This window comes from Ruditapes philippinarum, unplaced genomic scaffold, assembly GCF_026571515.1.
Source record: "Ruditapes philippinarum isolate M1 unplaced genomic scaffold, ASM2657151v2 ctg202_1_1_1_1, whole genome shotgun sequence".
NCBI classification, from domain to species: domain Eukaryota; kingdom Metazoa; phylum Mollusca; class Bivalvia; order Venerida; family Veneridae; genus Ruditapes; species Ruditapes philippinarum.
Window position 1 is genome coordinate 221,099 of NW_026857221.1, and position 21,709 is coordinate 242,807.

Genomic DNA, 21,709 nt, shown 5'->3' on the forward strand with positions numbered 1-21,709 from the left:
ATCTTCTTAGAGACACTGGTTGGCTTTCTAACTCGCTTTGTTAGATAGGATTACAATGCAAAATTTGAAGACTGTGTACAAAACCTATCCAAATGTGTCAAGTACCTTTTTATTGACAAGTGTCAATAATTATATGCTATACTTTCTCTGAAATGATAATAATTATGTCTGTCGCACATGTATTTTCGTATTTTTTCATTCCTTCATCCATATAAGACACGCGGCTTCACTAAATATGCTTAAATTCAATCTTAGAAAAATATTGTCTCATATAGACTCTGGTGTTCCAGGTATCCTGTTTTATGTGTGGAGAAAGATACAAGGGCTTCGTCTGTTAGTTTTTCAGGCACAAGCAGTAGAACCATTGACCTGTAGGTAGTAAACTAGCTGGTTAACCTTCTCACACAAATTTCTTTATAGTTCTAAATTTTAGTAGAAAAAGATAAAAATACAGAGTCAGTGGAAAGGCATAGAGACCATTTTATTAGGGAGCAAGAAACAAAATATTTTGAATGATTAAAAACAATCTTCCGGAAAAAAAAGGTAGAATGGGAGACAACACATTTGTCTGAAGTTTTATTGAACATTAATATTTACAAACAAAGTTAAATTAACAAACCATAATTTCCTTTTTGTTGCTAACCAAAATCTATGAAAGTTCTTTCAAAATTTTTACATGATATTACTGTAAAAAAGTTCTGCTAGGAATAAATGCTAGTAATTTCTCAACAACTTTGACAAAGTTTATCAATATTCATAATCTGAAAAGACATAATTTCAGTGTACATGGTTCCAAAATAATATTTCTTCCAGTATACTGAATTATAATAATTTCTGCACATTAAAACACATTGCAAGTCTGTTGGAAGTCTGTACACAATATAATTGTCAAAACACATTTCTATCATATTTTTTTTTACACTAACATATTTCTCATAATCACATGTCTTACAAACTATTAACTTATTTAAACCTTTTTCCTGCCTTCAAGATTGGTATACCTATCTCCCTCACAGGTACACTAGTTCTATCTTTATTATGGTATTTTTCTAACATTTTGATTGAGCATTCATTTTATTATAAATTTGTTCATTATCTTCCCTAAAAGTATAGGTTTTGTATATTTTATATAAAGTGGACAATACGCAACCGTTTGTAAGACTGTAACAACAGTAAATTTTCAGAAATGTTCAAGCGATATATTAATTATAGTAATATTTCACTCATCAATTTCACAAGAATCTTCTCTATCTCAAATCGATCAAATCTAACTGGTCAGCTAATCAGATTTTGATTTTATTGCCTATTTGTAGAATCAAAATTTCACCGATACTACTAAAGCTGATATCACAAATTTATATTTATTTTCCAACCATTATCTAACATTGGCATCCATCTTTAGCTGGTTTAATTTCCTCATAAGGTTTTCTAATTCATCGCCTCTGAAAATAAAACAAAACATAACACTGTAATGTATGCCAATATTTTATTAAATGTTGCTTTGTTCAGTTTTTAAATGGTTACCAAGATAGAAGTAACTGAATTAATGTAATAATTAACTGGCAACATCTCACAGAAATGCTCATTATTACTGCATGGTCTTGAAAGGTTAACTAAGAAATAGAATTCTTCAGAGATATAGGTGATGAGTGGTAATTAGAAGGGCAATATGGTGTTATGTCTGTATACCGTAAAACAGATTGACTAAAGTCGCACGCCCAAGTAATATGTGCAGTCATTACACATGGTTCCTATTAGCTTCACTATTTTACTATTCTAATGTTAAATAAATACCTTATATTGCAATAATCAATGCAGAAAATGTCAAACTGTATAATACATACTTAGCTAGATAAAGATAACATAAGCAAGGAGAAAATTTCTTATTGCATTTTTACATGACTAACAGGAAATCAATACTTTTACTGTTTTTGCAAATGGTTTAAAAGTTAAAAAACTCTTCTTTTTTCATATCTGACAATAACAGTAGCTATAAACAACTCAAATACATGTTTCCAAATAAAAGAACTGTATGCAGGTATGCACTTACTCTTGTTTGAGGACATCTTTTAGTTGTGACATCTGTTTTCCCTTGATAACAGGACTTGGCTGATTACATTTCCTACTTTGTTTAATCTGTCTTTCCTGATACTCTCTCTTTACCTCCAACTGTAATGTACAAAACTTACATGTATATAAAAATCTGTAAAAGAGAAATGTCTCTAGGCAAAGACAACAAATGTAGAAAGGTGAAAATTGCAGTCTTGGTTTCATTGAGTATAATAATGGGAGATAATGAAAGGTGAAACATCTCTGTCTCAACCTGTCCTACACTCCACCATTACCTTGTTACCATTTAAACAAATACCCTTCTGCTAGATTTTCGTTTGTTTGATTTTATGGCACACAAACACAATTTCGGTCACAATTATGGCATCGAAACAAGAAAGATGATTTTGGCTAACCTCCGGTGATACAAACTTTAAGCAATACCAGGCCTCAAAACCACCTCATCTGCTGAAGCTAAGAGATGCATAGACTCAAGTAATTCTAACCCATTTGATTGCCACATACTATTACGCAGGGTTAAACGGTGGCTGCAATTCTAATGTCTCAACCCTTCAAGGCAACCCCTCAGCCACAAGAGGAAGCTAGATTTTGTGGTCACTTATGGTAACTGGTGTATGATTCTTATATTCCACATGTAAACCCTGCATTATTGAATATCTATCCTTACTTATTCCTGAAGAAATGGAAAGTTTGAATCGATATATCAATACCTTAAAGAGATGAGGGAAACATGGTGTCACATATGTTAATAAGTTACCTGTTTTAAACTACGTTGATATGTTTCTAATCTATCCTCTATATTTTCCAGTTCTCTCTTCATTGATCTCTCAGCTTCTGATAAAAATGGTATTCTGGCCTGCAGTTTACGCATTACATTCTCTATCCTAGAAATATAAAATGTACCATTTGTAATGAATGTACTGAAGATGAATATCATTTTATACGAGATTATTTTTGTACATAAATATTTTAAGAGCAATACTGAAAATTATTAAACTGCCATGCCACCACTTAAGTTTGGCAAGACTACATGCATAAATGCAGGGTTGGCCTGGCTATTTACTATAGTCATAGGAGTCATTATTAACCCTTGAAGTTAAAAACTTAAAACCATGGATATAGCACAATTAAAGACTATATATAAGAACAAGTAAAAAGAATTACCTGGTCAGTATTTCCTCTGATTTCTCCTTGCACTCCTCACAGCTTACAGCTAATTGTTCAGCATTATTAGAGAGTATGTTACGTGATTCTTGTAGTTCCTGTATATCATCCTCTTGTTGAGATCTCTGTACCTTGTACATATCAACTCTATAAATATACACACACATATAAGTTGATATAATAAACATTTTCCCAATATGTTATGTCAGAACTATATACATATTCTAATTTTCTGACTCTAAATTCTGAAGAATTCTGCATGGATGTTTATAAAAGAGGAGAACAAGGTCTATTAAGTATTAACCTAAAATTCCAATGTAAGTTTTCCCGGATAATTTGACTGAAGACAATATAAACCATAGACCCATACATTTGATGTCAATACACAGGTAATTACTGGCAGATATAATGTATACCACCAGAACAGGATGCAAGATAGTTAACCAGTCAAAAATGAACCACTCCTCCAAAACCTATCCCCCAACCTGAGGGCCCACATGGAAGATCTGGAAACCGAATGTGTCAACCTCGTTAAATAAACGCTTTACTTACTTACTTACTTAAACCCTCAACAACAATTTAGATAATTTTAACTTTTATTTTTAAATAACCTGTCATATACAGGATAATATCAATCAATAGTAAACACAGTAAATTACCTCCTCTCTATTTCTTGTCTAGCCAAGTCTTGTTTCTGTATATACTCTTCTCTAAACACTTGTGTTGCCCGGCTGAGAAGCTGAAAACATTCCTGCTGGCTCATCTGTGTGTTTGATCCAGATCTAAAACCATCAATATTTGAGCCGCGCCATGACAAAATCAACATAAAGGGTTTGCAAACAGCATAGATCCAGACCAGCCTGCGCAACCGTGCAGCCTGATCAGGATCCATGCTGTTCGCTATCAGTTTCTCTACTTGTTATAGGGTTTGTAAGCGAACAGCATGGATCCTGATCAGACTGTGCGGATGTGCAGGCTGGTCTGGACCCATGCTGGTCGCAAACCCATTATGTTGGTTTTGTCATATTGTGGATCATTTCATTAATTAACTAAACAATACATTGATATGTGCATACTTATTAACAGTATAAAGAATTTTAAAGCCAGGCCTGTGCCACCAGGAGAGAGCTTAGACAGCCTCAATTGTGGAACATTTGACACACTCTTTTAATGTTCCTAGCTAATTTGGCCTTAAAATAAAATACCTAAATAACAATGAACAGTTATTTATTGGGACAAGAAATGTTCATAGAAAAAAGTGTGTACATGGATTATAAACTATTTTTAATCGAGTTATATACATGTAATAACGTTTATTTTTGACCCTCAGGCCTTGATATCAATGAAATTATCAATGGACAGTTAAAAATTGAAGGCAAGTAATGTTTGAGAAATAGAGTGAATAGATTCAATGATAAATACTGGTATAACAATTTTTATTCATAAAGTCAGTTTGTGATTTCTTTGTAGAGACTTGTTACATCAAGTTGCCCTTGCTGCCCAAGGAGTCAAAATCTCTGTAACAACATATTATAACAAACATCTTATAAACTTACTTAAGTAGTGGATTTGAAGTTTTCTTTTGGAGTATTTTTCTGATTCTTTCATCAAATGGTTCCCTAGAAATTTTTCTAAGGGGCGATGGAATGGCCTGACCTCGAGAAGTTGACTGTAAACCTGAGTCAGCAGTTATATACCTCATGTCACTATAACCAGACAGAAAACTAAATAATCAAGCTTCATTTCTTAAACATAATAGTGTGAATAGACAATAAAAAGCTCAAATATTGCTAATAAAAACAATGATAAGAAAACCTTCATTATTTTATTTCTCCAAGAATCAAAAAACCTAATACAACAAAATTAATTAATTGTTTTAAACAACAGCTGTCCGTTACTGCGCTTGACTATCATCATTGCTTGACAGTAAGAAAAGGGGTAAAAACTTAAACAAAGTGTGACAGTGAGGCTGACATCAGGGTGAGTACAATAACTCACTATTCCTTGAATAGTGGAGCTAAAAATGTTTTGCTTAAAATTAAGTACATGTATCTGTAAACAAAACAAATCATGTAATAATCAAAATATCATTTAAAATGAAGATATCAAGAAGAAATTCTTGCTGAAAAATCTGAAGTAACTTATTTTATGTTTATTTGCTATGTAAGACAATATACAGTAATTAAAATGATCTTACCCTAATCGTAAACATTGAAAATCATAGTCACTGGTAAGTGCTATCAATATAGTTCCTATAGTAGTATCCTTCACTTGTGACAGTCCTAACACAGGGGATGGGGGACTGAAAAAATATTATACATAGGAATATTTTTTACTACCTAATGGTCAGTTACCTCCCTTTGTTGCAGATCACACTACGCATGTTTCATTGGTGAAATAAATTTATGTGTCTCATGCTATAATAAGTAGAACCACCAAATTTCCAAAAGCTGGATCGCTTCCTCATGAAAGAAGCTATGCCTGTTCCGTAGCAGAGAATAAATTAAATCACTGGCTTAATCCAAACAAACCATATAGTTTGCTGCTAAAAGACATATTTATCATTAACAGTTTTTATTTATGTAACAAACTTTGTCTTTTTTTTAAATCTAAACTCAGGAAAATATTTTTGCAAAATATTCTACACTTCTTCAGTTTTGTAATGATTCTATCTTATTTGTTTTTAGCTTGGGAAAATTTACATACATTATTTTAATTTTATCAGTGAAGTAATTATCTGGATGTATGATCACTTAAAATGGATTACAAGGTAAAGATAGAGCTAATTACCTGTTTGGAAGAGGTTTGGTACAGATAAGATGTTCCACTATAGATTGTTGATGTGAAGGTAACATATCCTCATCCTCTTCTATAATGGTAAAACAATTCATTCTTTACAAATATACCAATAACTGGCTTTTATATATAACAATAACAATTTCAACAGACACCATTTCAAATTTGTATCAAAAAAGATGTAAGTGCATCTGGAAATAGTCAATTTTGTGTGGGATTCAAATTCAAGACCACTGCCTGATGAGCAAATAAGAGTAACACTCTACTGAGCCAAAGAAATTTTATATCATATGTAACTGAGGTAGGTGTCCACTCATACAGACCAATATTAAGCAATTCAAAAATGTAGTTAAATTGTAAAGCAATTCAAACAAGTTATAAATTTCCATATCAATGTCCAAGATCACAAGGAAATTTCTCCTCACAAGGATCAAACAAGCAACACCCTGGATTACAAACCCAATGCTCTCCCTATTGAGCTAAATAGACGGACACAAGGCCTTAATTTGTAAGGTCTCATCCAAAGACCATTAGTAAAGTCAGTGGAGGAGTGGGGGATCAAACATGTCACACTTGAAATATTAGTCCAGCACGTTAGCACTTGACTATAGATCCACTCTGTTTTTATGTTATGTTAACAGATAATATTGTTTTACCATTTAAACAGACAAACCGACTATAGGAATGTTATAATAGTCTAAATGTTATACTGTTTAAACAAATACAAAAAATAAGAATACTATAGTGTCTATGTAGAGAAAAACCAGGTTTACCATCTAGGCAGAATCTTTGAAGGTTATTGACCCAAGGCAGTACAACAGTATGTACACCAGCAGCATGCACACAGTGGTATTTATCAGGACTTGATATATCTGCAAAAACAAAAAATAAAGCAAATATAATGTTTTTTTTTTATCTCTACAATAGGGAATAAACTAACCTATAAAAGAATGCTACTTTGACATAGGCATAAGGAATAAACTGACCTATATTAGCATACCAATTTGACCTAGGCATAGGATATTAACTAACCTAAATTTAAATGCTAATTTGACCTAAAAGTTAATTTGACGAAGCCATAAACTGACCTATATTAGAATACTAATTTGACCTATGCATAGGACATAAAGTGACCTTTATTAGAATGCTTATTTGACCTAGGTTTAAGCTATGAACTGATTTATATTAAAATATTAATATGTCCAAAATAAATCCATAAACTGACATGTTTAAATATCTGGCTAGCCCGACTGACTACTGTTTGAATGTTGGACAGACATATATCTAAATATTAACTGAAGTTGATAAACAGGACTCTTATTAATTTCCCTAGCAAGAATTCTTTACCTCAAATTTTCAAAATTAGGTTTTATTCTATAAGCTAAATGAATATAACAACAAAGAACAAAAGATAATAATATTTCATCATATTAACAGATGTTCAAAGTTTAGACTGACCTGATGTCGGACCCCAGAGAAATAATTACATATGATACAGATACGCAGTGGATGTGTGAACGTAAAGTTAGCATGTTTATAATGCAGTATAACATGATTTATACACGACAACACAGATGTTTCAACCTAACAATGATAAACCTGTCAGTAAAACAATTAACTCCGTGTTTAATGATTTAAATTAAATTTAAAGTGGAGCACTAGCTACCTGTCACAACCAGTCATTTAACTGTCATATTGTAAGGTGAAAGTTAAAATGAAAAACTTCAGTATAATGACAATATACAATATACTTAGTGCACCCTCATCTACGATGCATGAAAATGATTTTAACGTCTCTATCAGTTTTTGCTTATATTTAAAAGGAAAATCATCGGACGACAAGAATTTATTTGTCTAAATTAGTTTGTATATAGCTCATTATGACAAATGTGAAACATTTGAAGCCATTTCATTCCTAGTGGAGTCCACTTTCATGACGGTATAAATAAGGAGAATGTTACCCCTGTTTAATGTCCAAGCACTGGGGCAATTACAGGTTCCATGTTAATTTTCTAAGAATACTATTACTAGGAAACAATCTTACTCTTTCAAAATCTACTGTAAGTGAATTCTCTATCAATCACCCTTAATCTCAAAAGTGAGAGACCTTTGCCACAAGTGTACAGCCAGGCAACCCAGTACATCCATGCAGTATGACCACACTCTACCATGTTGGGAGCTCCAATTTTTTTAATTTTTGTAGTGACTTAAATTTCAAATGTACTGTTCCAAATCCAAAGCTAGATAAATCCCTTATACAAATTCAGCAGGTATGGGGTTAAAGAAATTCTGTCTGCTAACAAATCATGTCAAAGGATATACATATAAAGAACTAACCAAACTGGATAATCAAATGAAATATTGTACATAGTCAAATAGACAGTATAATAGAGTTTAGGCAGCAATAAAAGCTATTTGATACCATTCAGTGAAACATATATAAACCAAAGTTAAATATAAATTGTAATAATCTTTTTGTCTGAAATTGTATTTTATGCAGATTTATCATTGTCAAGAGTGAAATATTAAATGTATATGAACTAGAGGACATTTACTTTACATCTATGGAGATACGCATTGTATGTTTTTCAGTGGACTGTGAAATAATATGCTGATAATTTCACAGTGAAATAATGCAATATAAATTTCACAGCCGCCAGACTATATCTGAACATGGATGAAAAAAATATATCTTAAATAAGTGGAAATATCTTCATGAGTAAAATGTGCTTGATTACGAGAAGCATATAAATATCTACATCAATCATTTTAAAAAATGCAACTTTATTTATAAAATTTTACAGAATTATTTTACAACAAGAACAATGTGATATCATGATTTGATAAGGTAATGAATGAGAGTGCATATTGTAACTCGGCAAAACTCAAATAAGAATGACTTAAAACCCATAAAAAGCATGAAATAAAGAGAAAATTTGTTTGTTTCGTATATAAGATCAAATTATATTTCACTTGTGAACACAAGCTCTTATATTTTTTCACTCCTGGCTATGGCACTCGTGAAAATATTATATCTGGTGTAAACTCAGTGAAATATATTTTGATCTTACATGCAAAACAAACAAATATCCTTTATTCAACAGGCGTACATACTGGTTGGAGACCACCAAAACCGGACAACCATGAAACCCGGACGGCACCAAAAATGCTTAACTTAGTGTTTTTTCTTTGTTCAGTGGTTTTCAATCTATCAGTCTCTTTATTATCAACATGCATGTTTCTTCTATGATTAATAAAATTTATTTCAACTTCCGTAAACGGTAATATTTTATTGTCTATACGCTGAAAATTGGGGTATCAGGAGTGCAATACCTGACCTCATATACCACCTATAATCATTTGCAGAGTTAACAAAAGAATATCCAAAACTTCAGCATTTGCTGATGATATATTTTTCATCATGTTAAAAATAAAAAATTAAAACACCCAAGCTTTTATCTGAATTAAATCACGGCAAGTACAAATCCGTCCGGACACATGGTACTGTAGAGTGGACAATTAAGGTAATTTTGATACCATCCTTCATAGGCCTCAGATTTAAGTGTCAATATAATCAGAAATAAACAAATTAGTTTGAAAGTGAGGAGAAGAACCTAGCTGTACTGTGTCAAATTTTCAGGTCTCTAGATTTGAAATTATGAAATCTGTAAAGAAAAATGTTCAAAAAGTGTCCGGTTGATGGTCCCTGACCAGTACCGTAAATGAAAATTTTGCTCATACAGGATATAAGAAAATTTAGTTTTATTATCTTTTTATTATTTTTTTTTTAATAGCACTTAGTGTGACAGCTAACTATATTATTACATATAGGCTTATATTTAGATGTAAACTTCAATTTTCTGCTATGTAAAGTTTAGGATAATGGTTTCAGCATCATTATGGAAAGAAGTAATAAATATCTACATTTGGCAATAGTCAAATACACTATTACATATCAAATAGATGAGGCACATGTTAAATATGATAAAAAAATACATCATCAAAGTAAAATATTTTTTAAGTGTTTACTTTTTACATATCTGTAGCACATAAATAAATTATCAGCAAAGTTAGTGTCAGGTTTCTTTTGTTGTAAAGATGTAACGCGTGTATTACATGTATATTGTTGTCATGTGACGTGTAAACATGTGATATGTTTTGACAATCGTGACCTTAAACGATCTCTCGGCGATCTGCGGGTGATAAAACATTTATTTATGTCATGACGGCGAGGTCAAAGGTCGATTTGGTTTCGGTAAACGACAATAACTATTGTTTATATTTTTTACATTCATTTGGTTGAATGAGTTTACGATAGGTATAATAAGATAATTAATGAAACCGCTAAACAGTATCGGACGTAATTAATTAACGTTGTCTAGTAAATATGTAAAGGATGGGGAGAAAATTAATATCCTATCACTTTTTATTTGTTGTGGAAATTGTCAGATTACCTGTGAGGTAAAAAAAAATATGTTTGTGAATTTCATTGAAATCTAATACTTTAACAAACTGGCTTTTTTTGGGATTTGATTTTTTGGATTTGATTTAAATTATGACAAAATATTTCAAGCAATCAGCCTCAAAAATATTAAATCAAAATTTTTTTCTCTCCAAAGACTGAATCTTAGAAGAAAAAAAATAAATTTTTTTTATTTCTAAATTTTATAGTTTTTCTTGGTATTTAGTGTTATAATACTAAAAAGTTGTAAGGAAGGCAGGTGAATAAGGAAACTGTTAGTAGTGTGATACTAACAACTAGATCTACAATACTTGACTACCTTCATAAAGTTATTAGGGAATCTCTTATTCAACTTACTATTGTCCACCAATTAATGTAACTTAAATAAATCATATTTCACAGAGTAAATTGTATATAATACAGGGTGGGTAGGTGGTTTGATTGGGTTGGGTTTTATTTAAGTTACACAGACACTGCAGAGGTCATAGAACAAAGTAGAACATGATTTTAATTTTACTTGTACTTTGAATACAATCATACACATATTAATCAATGCAATATATTTAAAATATGACTGTTTGGATGCCTATTTGATCATTATTTCAGATAAAGGTGGACATCTGAGTTCAGTAAGCTAGCTGGATAGCTTCCTCACATGGAAAATTCCCAAGTCCCTAAGAGGATTCGAACTCACAGTATTGAGAGGAAAGTGGTTCCAAGTCACCACACAGTCATGGATGCCTCAAGTTTCAATTCCACTTTTATTTACCTTTAATCTGAATTTCTTAAATGGACTAGACCAGCTTTTGTTTTTGGAACAGTCCATTATCAATGTCAGGGATATGATATCAATATGAAAATTTAAAGTTAGCAACCAGTTTAAAGCCTGTTATAAGTTAACTATTCATAAAAGCTAGTTTCAACAAAAAAGAATTACCTTTAATGAGTCTCAAAGGACATGTGAATATATCATCAAGTGACTGGGCTCCCTGTAGTGATGGTGTAGTGAGAGACAGTTCTAGTTCAACACTTTCATTAACATACATTAACTTCTCATCTGGACATCTATATGCACATGGTTCCTGGAAGAGAAACTGGTGAAAGAATCCTCCGACTATGAAATAAAAGTAAATAAACAGGGCTATATGATATATATTTATTATACAGCTAACCTTTAATAAACAGCATGTCAGAATATCAAACTTGGCTCTAATTTCATTTCAAAGCTTTCCTCCAAAAGTACTAAAACTTCTTCAACAATAGGTATTTTCTTATTGTATGGAAATACATAACAACCTAAGACTGATCATTTGAAGAATGCGTTTGGAAATTTCATAATACAAAATATTAAACTGAAGATAAACAAAAGAGAGCAGTGTTCACCAAAGAAACCCCTCAATATTCGTCCATAGAGACATTGAAAGGATGGCAAGTTAAATGAATAACTACATCATTTTCAACAGAACAATTTGACTATTAGGAGCCTTAAAATTATAGTTTTGTCACAAGACATTCATGAACAATCTATACTAAGGCTGTAATCAGATGGTTAATTCTGTAATGATTTATCAACAGTCGAATATAGAGGAAATATCAAATTAAAGAGCAAGTCCTGTGGAAAATACATGCTTATTTTAGTCATCAAATATATAACATATATTACTGTATTAAAATAAAGTGGATTTTCTTGTTAAAATATCTCAATGACCTTTGAAAAACAAAATTTATGGTTCAACCTTGCTAAGAAAAGGGGAAAAGTGATCACTTTTCAGACAAATAAAGAGAGATATTTGCACTAGACAGGGAGCAATGGGTTCTAAATTGCCCCCTTAAAAGCATAAAAAACAATATTGGATTTATGGTCATAATATTTGTAACTATCTCCAAACAATTCAAACCAAAGTACCTTAATTAAAAGAATAATATTTATGAATTTCTGACAGAGCTGATAGTTGACATGCAAAATCATTGCTTAGACTACTTAATGGAATAGCAGAATATTTTGCTTGGGAGTGACACATTTTGTTTTCTTATCAAATTTATGTATTACAAAACAACTATGCTCTCTCTAGAGATGACCAATAAGAACATAAACAAGAGCTGTTAGAATGACAGCATGCTTCCACTATTCTCAGTGTCTGATAGTAAAACAAGTCAGGACTACGTAGAATTTTCTATGTTCAAAAAGTACCATAATTCTATCAAATCCATGTTAGGGCTATGGGCCTTGAACAGTGACTTATTATGCTCCTGAATAGTGTGTGAAGTTTCAACCCATTCCCTTTAGGTGTTGGAGATACCAACTTAAAACACAAGTTAACCAAAGTGTGACAGTGACAATGATGCCTGGGTTCGTCTACCAGCTCTCTGTATCCTTCAAATAGTCAAGGTAAAATCAGTCTCACTTAAAATTTTACTTGTAATATCAGAATTTCACCTGTAATGTCAAAGTTTTATCTGTATACCTGTAATATCAAAGTTTTACCTGTAATGTCAAAGTTTTACCTCTATACCTGTAATATCAAAGTTTTACCTGTAATGTCAAAGTTTTACCTCTATACCTGTAATATCAAAGTTTTACCTGTAATGTCAAAGTTTTACCTCTATACCTGTAATATCAAAGTTTTACCTGTAATGTCAAAGTTTTATCTGTATACCTGTAATATTAAAGTTTTACCTGTAATGTCAAAGATTTACCTGTAAATCAAAATTTTACCTGTAACATCAAAGTTTTACCTGTAATGTCAAAATTTTACCTGTAATATCAAAGTTTTACCTTTAATGTCAAAGTTTTACCTGTAATGTCATTTCACTAAGATCTTTAGGTAAGAGTACACAGTGATGGAGCCTGCCATCACATGTTGTTATGACAACAACAGTGGGTGTGGTCTGTAGACAAAGAATAGAGCATGCATCAGTACCATAGTTATCTTCTGCTGGAGGTTTCATTAACAGTGGACCTTGAACTGGTAACTTCAATGGGCTAAAATAATATACAACAATAAAAGATTGCTTGCTAAAATGAATGAAAAATATTTGAAATATCAAAATAGCGATGTAATAGTGTCCCACAGTTATTAAATATCTGATTCTGCCTAAAAATGTAATAATGATAACATAGGACTTCTTTCATTTTTATATACATGTATGTGGTAAACTAGTATGTTTAAGCTGAAAGTAATGTTCTATATTGTAAAAAAAAATATAAGGACAAAAAGAAATGAGAAATATACACTGCAGCCCATTATAACGCTCATGTTGGGGTCGAAAGTTTCAACACCGCTTATAACGAGGTTCTAATATATACTGCTAATAGCTAATATATAAGGCTTATAACAGCAAATTATACTTTGAAAATTTCATTGTAGAATTATCAAAATATAAATTTACTGTATCTTAACTATATTTATCAGAAAAAGGAATAACACAGCATTAATCACTGACCTATGAGATAAATCTGTGTAAGCTATTATTACATCACCATTGCCCCGTACACAGTATACCGGCCAAACTGTCCTTGTGTCCATCTTGCTTGCCCTATATGAACCTGACTTTTTTTCTACAACCTCTGAAGGCCCAAAGTCAAAGCTCATGACACAGTCACCAAGTGCTCCACTGATAGGTGAGGGGTGAGATAATGATAAACTGTATGATACCTCACTGTCTCCCAGGAAAACTGTCTGTACAGAACGATCTGGATCCATTATGTCATAAATACTGTAAAATATAACTATTACATAGAACGAAATACACAAAATCACATATGATATTGAAAACAAATTTATTTACATACATACTTAAATGTACAATGTCGTAAGTAGTTAAATATATGATATCATGAATAGTGAAATATTATGATGTCATAAATAAATAAATATATGTTGTCATAGTGAATATGCATGTTCAATGTGTCAATGTCATAGTGAAATAATTGTCATAAAAAGTGAAATATATGATGTCATAAATAGTGAAATATATGATGTTATAAATAGTGAAATATTTGATGCAATAATTAGTGAAATATATGATGGCATGTAAATAGTGAAATATACAAGAGCGATCAGTGATCACATGTGTCGCCTCATGATGGCCAATTTCATGTTGGGACAAGTTTTGTGACAGATGGACAGACAGATGGACAGTGCACAACTAGACTTGGTACTGATTATTCCTGTAAAATTTGGATAAAATTGCACCAGTAGTTTATGAGGACTGGAGTAGTCCGGACAAGCTTTTGTGTATCTGGCAACACACAGAAAAAAAAACCTTTTTATCAAAGGGCCATAACTCTGCTAAAAATCATTCAACCGGAAAACCCTTGCAATGTGTGCAAGGACTTGAGCTACAGATCAATCCTGTAAAGTTTCATTGAAATTGCATTAGTGGTATAAGAGAAGTAGTCCGGACAAACTTTAAAAATAAAAATTATTAAAGGGCCATAACTCTGACAAAAATCATTTAACCGGAAAATGCTGACAATATGCACAACTAGACTTGGTACTGTTCATTCCTGTAAAGTTTGGATGAAATTGCACCAGTAGTTTATGAGGAGTAGTCCGGACAAGATTTTGTGTATCTGGCAACACACAGAAAAAACACCTTTTTATCAAAGGGCCATAACTCGGCCAAAAATCATTCAACCGGAAAACCCGTGCAATATGCGCAAGGACTTGAGCTACAAATCAATTCTGTAAAGTTTCACTGAAATTGCATCAGTGGTATAAGAGAAGTAGTCTGGACAAACTTTAAAATTAAAATTATTAAAGGGCCATAACTCTGACAAAAATCACTGAACCGGAAAATGCTGACAATATGCACAACTAGTCTCGGTACTGATCATTCCTGTAAAGTTTGGATGAAATTGCACTAGTAGTTTATGAGATGTAGTCCGGACAATTTTTGTGACAGACGGATAGACAGACAGACAGACAGACGGATGGACAGACAGACGACGGAGAAGTGATCACTACTCCGTAGAGGCGACACAACAATATTATAAATAGTGAAATAATGTACATAAAATGTCTTGAACACTGAAATATTACATACTATATGCAGTGTCATTTTCTTTGGTTTGGTTTTATGCCACACCATCACTGTAAAGGTCATATGGCATTGACTTTCCAGTTTTACTAGTGGAGGAAGACCTCAATGGCCCCTTTGCGCATTATTTCAGACACAAAGTGCAACCTGAGTAGAACCATTCATTCTGTAAGCTACCTGGATAGCTTCTTCACATTAAAAATTCTAACTTAGTCAAGGACGCAATGTCTTAAAAAGTGAAATGTCCGGTGTCATTAATTTTAGAATTTTATTAAAGTACAAGGTCATAAACAATAAAATATACAATATCATAAACACCACAAATACTGTAAAATACAGAATCATAGAAAGACATGAAAACTGAAATATATAGAATTGTAAACATTGAAAACATATAATGTCATAAATTCTAGCATCAATAATGTACTCGTTAAAAATGTGGTTAAAAATGTCACAAATTCTGGTAAAAATAATGTCATAAATACTATTATTACCACCAATATAAACACTGGTAGTGTCATTAATGCTAATATGTATTAATGCTAATATATGATGACTTTTACCTCACTAGATTATCTGATGTGAGCAGGACAACATGAGTGTCAGTCGTACTGCCTGGATGCCATGATACCTGCAGGAGTCGTACATTCTGATGAGTGGAGAAATAATATTCTCCTATTGTCACATTCCTGGAATAAATTATTATTAACATTGTGTTAACCTAATGCTTCATTCACATCATCATATCAAACATTACACATATGCTTGTTAAAGTGAGGAGTCCAAGTGTTTACAGATTCTGTTTCTCAACCATTGGATACTGAGCTGAAGAGAAAACCTTTTACAGTTCCTGATAAAATGGATCTTAAAGAAAAGGTTAAGCAACGTTGATGCTGACCAGAAGGTCATGATGATAGCTCTTTTTTTTTCAAACTGTTATGTTTTGATAATTATCTTATCTTCTTCTTCGTTAATGTATAGGTACACATTCCAAATTTTAAAAGATATTAAGCCTAAACTATGATGGAAAACTTTAATGTTTTGTTATTTCGAATAAAAATAAAATCTGACTTGACTTGGAATCTGCCTGGAAATTCAATGCCTTGACCAATAATTAACTGGTCTTTGACTTCATAAATCTCACAACTTAATATCTTTTTTTATGACAATACTTACTTGCATGCAACATTATCTTTACCACCAAGGAACTCGGCAAACTTTCCACATTTCTGTGGCAGCTCTATGACTGTGACACCAAGTTGACCCCATAGAGCTAGATGTGTTTTTGTAATGTTCCAAACCAACCAATCCACAGTAAATCTTGGACTGTCAGTACACAGAAGAACCTAGCAAAAAATATCTGTATATTTGTATATAATCTACAAATTATTTATTTCTTTATAATGATTAAGGTTAAACATAACAAGCTGCAAATTTAGTTTATAACATTTACAATATTTGTGACCTTTTCAACAAAATCACAGGTTTTCTTTTCACAATATCCTGTCCTAATCATTACCTGTTATAATAAAATTTATCAATTCTAATCACAGGAACTTGAAATTCTACCAAATAACTAATATTAACGATAATATCAAAAAAATACCCCCTATATAGTATAAATAAGTTGTTTTGCTGATTTTTTTTAGTTTAATTATGTTGGGATGGGGAAAGGGCATTTCATTCCTTGTTTATTCATAAGGGGAAGTCAAAGGCCGGGACCACTGAAGCTGGCCAAAGCCTCTTGCTGGTCTATAGACTAAACATGTATATTAACAAGAGCGATCAATGATCACATGTGTGGCCTCATGATGGCTAATTTCATGTTGGGACAAGTTTTGTGACAGACGGACAGTGCACAACTAGACTTGGTACTGATTATTCCTGTAAAGTTTGGATGAAATTGCACCAGTAGTTTATGAGGAGTAGTCCGGACAAGCTTTTGTGTATCTGGCAACACACAGAAAAAAACCACCTTTTATCAAAGGGCCATAACTCGGCCAAAAAATCATTCAACCGGAAGATCCGTGCAATATGGGCAAGGACTAGAGCTACAGATCAATCCTGTAAAGTTTCATTGAAATTGCATTAGTGGTATAAGATAAATAGTCCGGACAAACTTTAAAAATAAAAATTATTAAAGGGCCATAACTCTGACAAAAATAAGTGAACTGGGAAATGCTGACAATATGCACAACTAGACTAGGTATTGATCACTCCTGTAAAGTTAGGATAAATTCTCACTAGTAATTTCTGAGGAATAGTCCAGACAAGTTTTGTGACTGACAGACAGACGCACGTTCTCACAGGACAGTAATTATGTGGCTACTCTATTGTTCTCTCTATTGTTCTTTTTAGCCACACAAAAGAAAATAGCCACATAAAAGCATTACGGAATGAATGACATCAAAGATAAAGAACAGTTGTCCCTCTAGCCACATAATTACTTTCCTGTGAGTGCCGACAGACAGACGGACAGACAGACGACGGAGAAGTGATCCCTATATGTTGCATCTACTCCGTAGAGGTGACACAAAAAGGAAATCAAATAAAATAAATCAAAGAATATATAAAATTCTATACCTATCAATGAAATTTTCAGTGTAGGTTCTAGTGACAAAGTCAGCCGCCGCCATTTTCAATGTAAATTATAATAGGAGGGATATTGATATTCCGATAACGAACAATCGCAAATTTGCGATTAATAATAATCATTGGGTATTCAGAATGAAAACTGAAGCGGTAAATAAAATACCGAATGACACCTTTAAAATGGAAAAAAATGAACTTCATTTTAAGCGACTTCCCTGTTCATACGGGGCTTTGGCTTGCCCGGCTATAGACTTAAAAAGAAAAACATATATAGAATTCTATAGCTATCAGCGAAATTTTCAGTATCATTTCTTGTTGGCGCCGTAACGCAATGATAAACAGTGGAGTATTCCGATAATGGCCAATGTTGAAAACGGATGCGCAGACTGGTTCCCTGGTTACTTCTATTCAGACCATAATAGGACAGGGAACCAGAATATACAGAAGCAGTGCATAATATATTGAATTCTGCTCGAATGGCATTTTTAAAATGGAAAATATAAAATAAAAAAGAACAATTATTTTAACAGACTTCACCGTTTAGGCTTTGCCTAATTTTATATTACTATAAAGGTTTTTTTTGGATATTATCGTTAATGTTGGTTATTTGTTCTAATTGACATAAGCACTGACAATTGCCAGTAAAAGCTACATGACGCCTGCAGGACAGGGCGGACCGTGAGACAGGGCGGACCGTGACTAGAGGGACCATATTTTGGGACAGGACGGACAGTGACTCGAGACGAGGCGGACCGTGATTTAAAAAAGTATTTATATGTGGATTGATGTAGCAAAAGTATTAAATTATTGTTGTTTTTGTTCTTGGTATTAATATTTCAATGCAAATATAAAAGTAAGTTTTAAAAGTTTATGTGTAATTGTATATTAATTTGCTGAATGGACGATGCAATTAAGACAAAACACGAAACACTTATGATATAAACTAGTTTACAGTAGTAATATAAAAATAAGAATGATAATTAAGTGTCAATTCTGGTGAAAGAATCCAAACTTAGAAGAATTCAACGAAAGTCCACAAGAACCATACAATCTAAATTAATGGAGCTATGGACAGAATATTCCAATAAGACAGTTTTAGCAAAGAAATGTCTAGACAGTTGTGCCAGACTTTACGGTCCTGTATAAGGAAAAAAGTGCTGTGCTTGTATATAAATATATATAGATACATTGTATATGAATGTTCAATGTACGTGAATATATTTGATGTTTTGAATTGTTACATGTTCATCATTTCGTTTCCGTATATCTGTATCTTATATCATGTCATGTCATTTTATCTTGTATTGGTATTGTAAATAATGTGTCTCTTCTCGTCTGTGATGTTAAATGTGTCTATAAACTCGCCATTCCTCATCATTGTGTGTATTGTGATACAAACTATAAGGCTTTGATGTGTCTTATTGTTTAATAAATTCTATTTCAGTGTTCTTTCTATTTCATGTGTCTGTGCTTATTATGTAAATTTTAATATAATAGTTTTGTTCTTTAAATATGTCACTTCATTTTTTGTTATTGTGTTGTATTGCAAATAATTTTAATGTGATGTAATTCGTTATCATTGTTATTTCGTGCATTGTACAACAAAATATGTGTTTTTTATGTGTCTTATTGTGTAATAAAGTTTATCAATTTTAGCACCGTTAGCGTCTTATACAAACAATGACATTGTACTATCCCGATAATTGGTCAATTAACACCTGCGTAAGTCGACGCAGTTACAAATAATTTCTTTTTTGAAAAAAAAAAAGTTTTAAACTACTCTAATATATATGTTACATAAATATTATAAAGAAAACCAAAATCATCCACAATTAAATACTTTTTCTTAAATCGCGGTCCGTCTCGTCTCGAGTAACATAGTCAATTCAGCAAATTAATATACAATTACACATTAAACTTTTAAAACTTACTTTTATATTTGCATTATATTTGCATTGAAATATTAATACCAAGAACAAAAACAACAATAATTTAATACTTTTGCTACATTAATCCACATATAAAATCCACAAAAATTACGGTCCGCCTCGTCTCGAGTGACGGTCCGCCCTGTCCCAAAATATGGTCCGCCTAGTCTCGAGTCACGGTCCGCCCTGGTACAGTCCGCCCTGTCTCGCGGTCCGCCCTGTCCGTAATTCCTACATGACAAATACACATGTAATGAAAGCTCTGCTTCTTATTTCTCTGTATGCTATTAACTGTTAGAAAAAAATTTAACATCTATAATTTCGGTAATTCTTCTTTTATTGTCACAATTCTTAATGTTTATTTTCGCCGTTCCTGGACGGCGATATATAAAATCTTACTCATGGGCAATACTGAGTATCTAACCCAGCAGAATCTAATTGAGCGCGTCATATAATCACTGATAATAAAGTTTTTTTTTGTTGGCTTTATGTGTTGACCACATACAATAAAGTATTAGGCAAGAATGAAATATTAGCGAGCTCGACAAGCTGGCCCGAAGGGCCTGCTCGCAAAGCAAGCTTTACGGTAACGCGACTACCTGCTAAGTGATGGTTTTGAAAACTTTTGTCCAAAGTACCAAATTGGACACATCGCAACCTTTCGAATTTAAAGATAACGATAAAAACTGAGGAATTCTGACTGAAAACGGATGTGTAGACTGGTCACCCGCGCACGTCTATGGGAACCATAATTGGACAGGGAACCAGAATAGCGGAAGCTGTGTATACAAAATGAAAATCGAAGGCGCCATTTTGTTTGAAATCTGATAAATAAAAACAATTTTTTGTCGAATTTTGTTGTGAAAACTATCTAGAATGAAAGAAAATGGTCTAACTAAGAAAATGAATCCGAACCCCAATATCTTTTATTCAGTCGTTAACACTGTACAGACGTTTAAAGTATTGTTCACGTGACGTCACATTGTAGCGCCAAACAGCACATGCAAAACAAACAAATCAAGTACGCTATTTTAATGTCGCAAACGTATTAAGTTTTACATTTATTTCACTTTAAATAATATTTATTTCGCTTGAAAAATTATAGAGTGAAATAAAATAAACAAAGTTTTTTCAACGTTTTCAAAACTCGTTATTCATTTCACGACAGGGGCGGAACCATATTAAACACAGTACGTGTGACGTTACACGCACTCGTTACTGCATTTGAAATAAAAATGAGCGATTATTTCATACTATTTCACGTAAAAAGTACATCGAGCTCGCTTTGAGGCTTTGCCTTTTTCATATTATTTCTATATTCATGGCTGAACGGTGATTCAAAGCATTCTTGGAAATGCTAATACTTGTCAACATTCTACTTTCGCTTTACCTGAAATCGACTCTTTCTCTCTGAAAATTCGTTCAAATTTTGCAAATTGTAGTTGATAAGATGACAGGATGCGTTATCCCATATAAATAAATCATTGTCATTAACAGCAATCAGGCCTTTAGATTCAAGCTGACAATTTTTTTGTGATTCCCTGGCGTTGTTTTCACGAATCTTTTTGCTAAAACTACTTTCATTTAAACTCGTGCGCCATTTGTTAACTTCAGCCATTTTTGTTTTAATCTAAAACACAAAATGTCTCTTTTG

General features: G+C 32.4%; 1 protein-coding gene across 1 annotated transcript; it reads right to left on the reverse strand.

The window, feature by feature from the left end:
- Window positions 1-561: 561 nt before the first annotated feature.
- Window positions 562-21,698, reverse strand: LOC132749090 (nucleoporin 88-like). Its single transcript, XM_060738768.1, has 16 exons — window positions 21,446-21,698; window positions 16,712-16,881; window positions 16,099-16,224; window positions 13,937-14,209; window positions 13,289-13,475; window positions 12,606-12,666; window positions 11,430-11,606; window positions 6,804-6,902; window positions 6,025-6,103; window positions 5,432-5,536; window positions 4,791-4,940; window positions 3,894-4,016; window positions 3,235-3,381; window positions 2,828-2,954; window positions 2,051-2,169; window positions 562-1,442 (listed from the first exon to the last, which is right to left on the reverse strand). The coding sequence occupies exons 1-16, from the start codon at window positions 21,671-21,673 to the stop codon at window positions 1,376-1,378; spliced, it is 2,238 nt and encodes a 745-aa protein (XP_060594751.1). The 5' UTR covers window positions 21,674-21,698; the 3' UTR covers window positions 562-1,375.
- Between the last annotated feature and the right edge of the window lie 11 nt (window positions 21,699-21,709).

What these genes read in the sequence shown, in the direction of transcription:
- LOC132749090 (XM_060738768.1), bottom strand. Translation starts at nt 21,673, where the DNA reads ATGGCTGAAGTTAACAAATGGCGCACGAGTTTAAATGAAAGTAGTTTT. An exon ending in AGACAAGAAATAGAGAGGAG is followed by an intron (nt 3,382 to 3,893) that starts GTAATTTACTGT and finishes GTATATTTATAG; the next exon opens with AGTTGATATGTACAAGGTAC. An exon ending in TCAGAGGAAATACTGACCAG is followed by an intron (nt 2,955 to 3,234) that starts GTAATTCTTTTT and finishes TTATATTTCTAG; the next exon opens with GATAGAGAATGTAATGCGTA.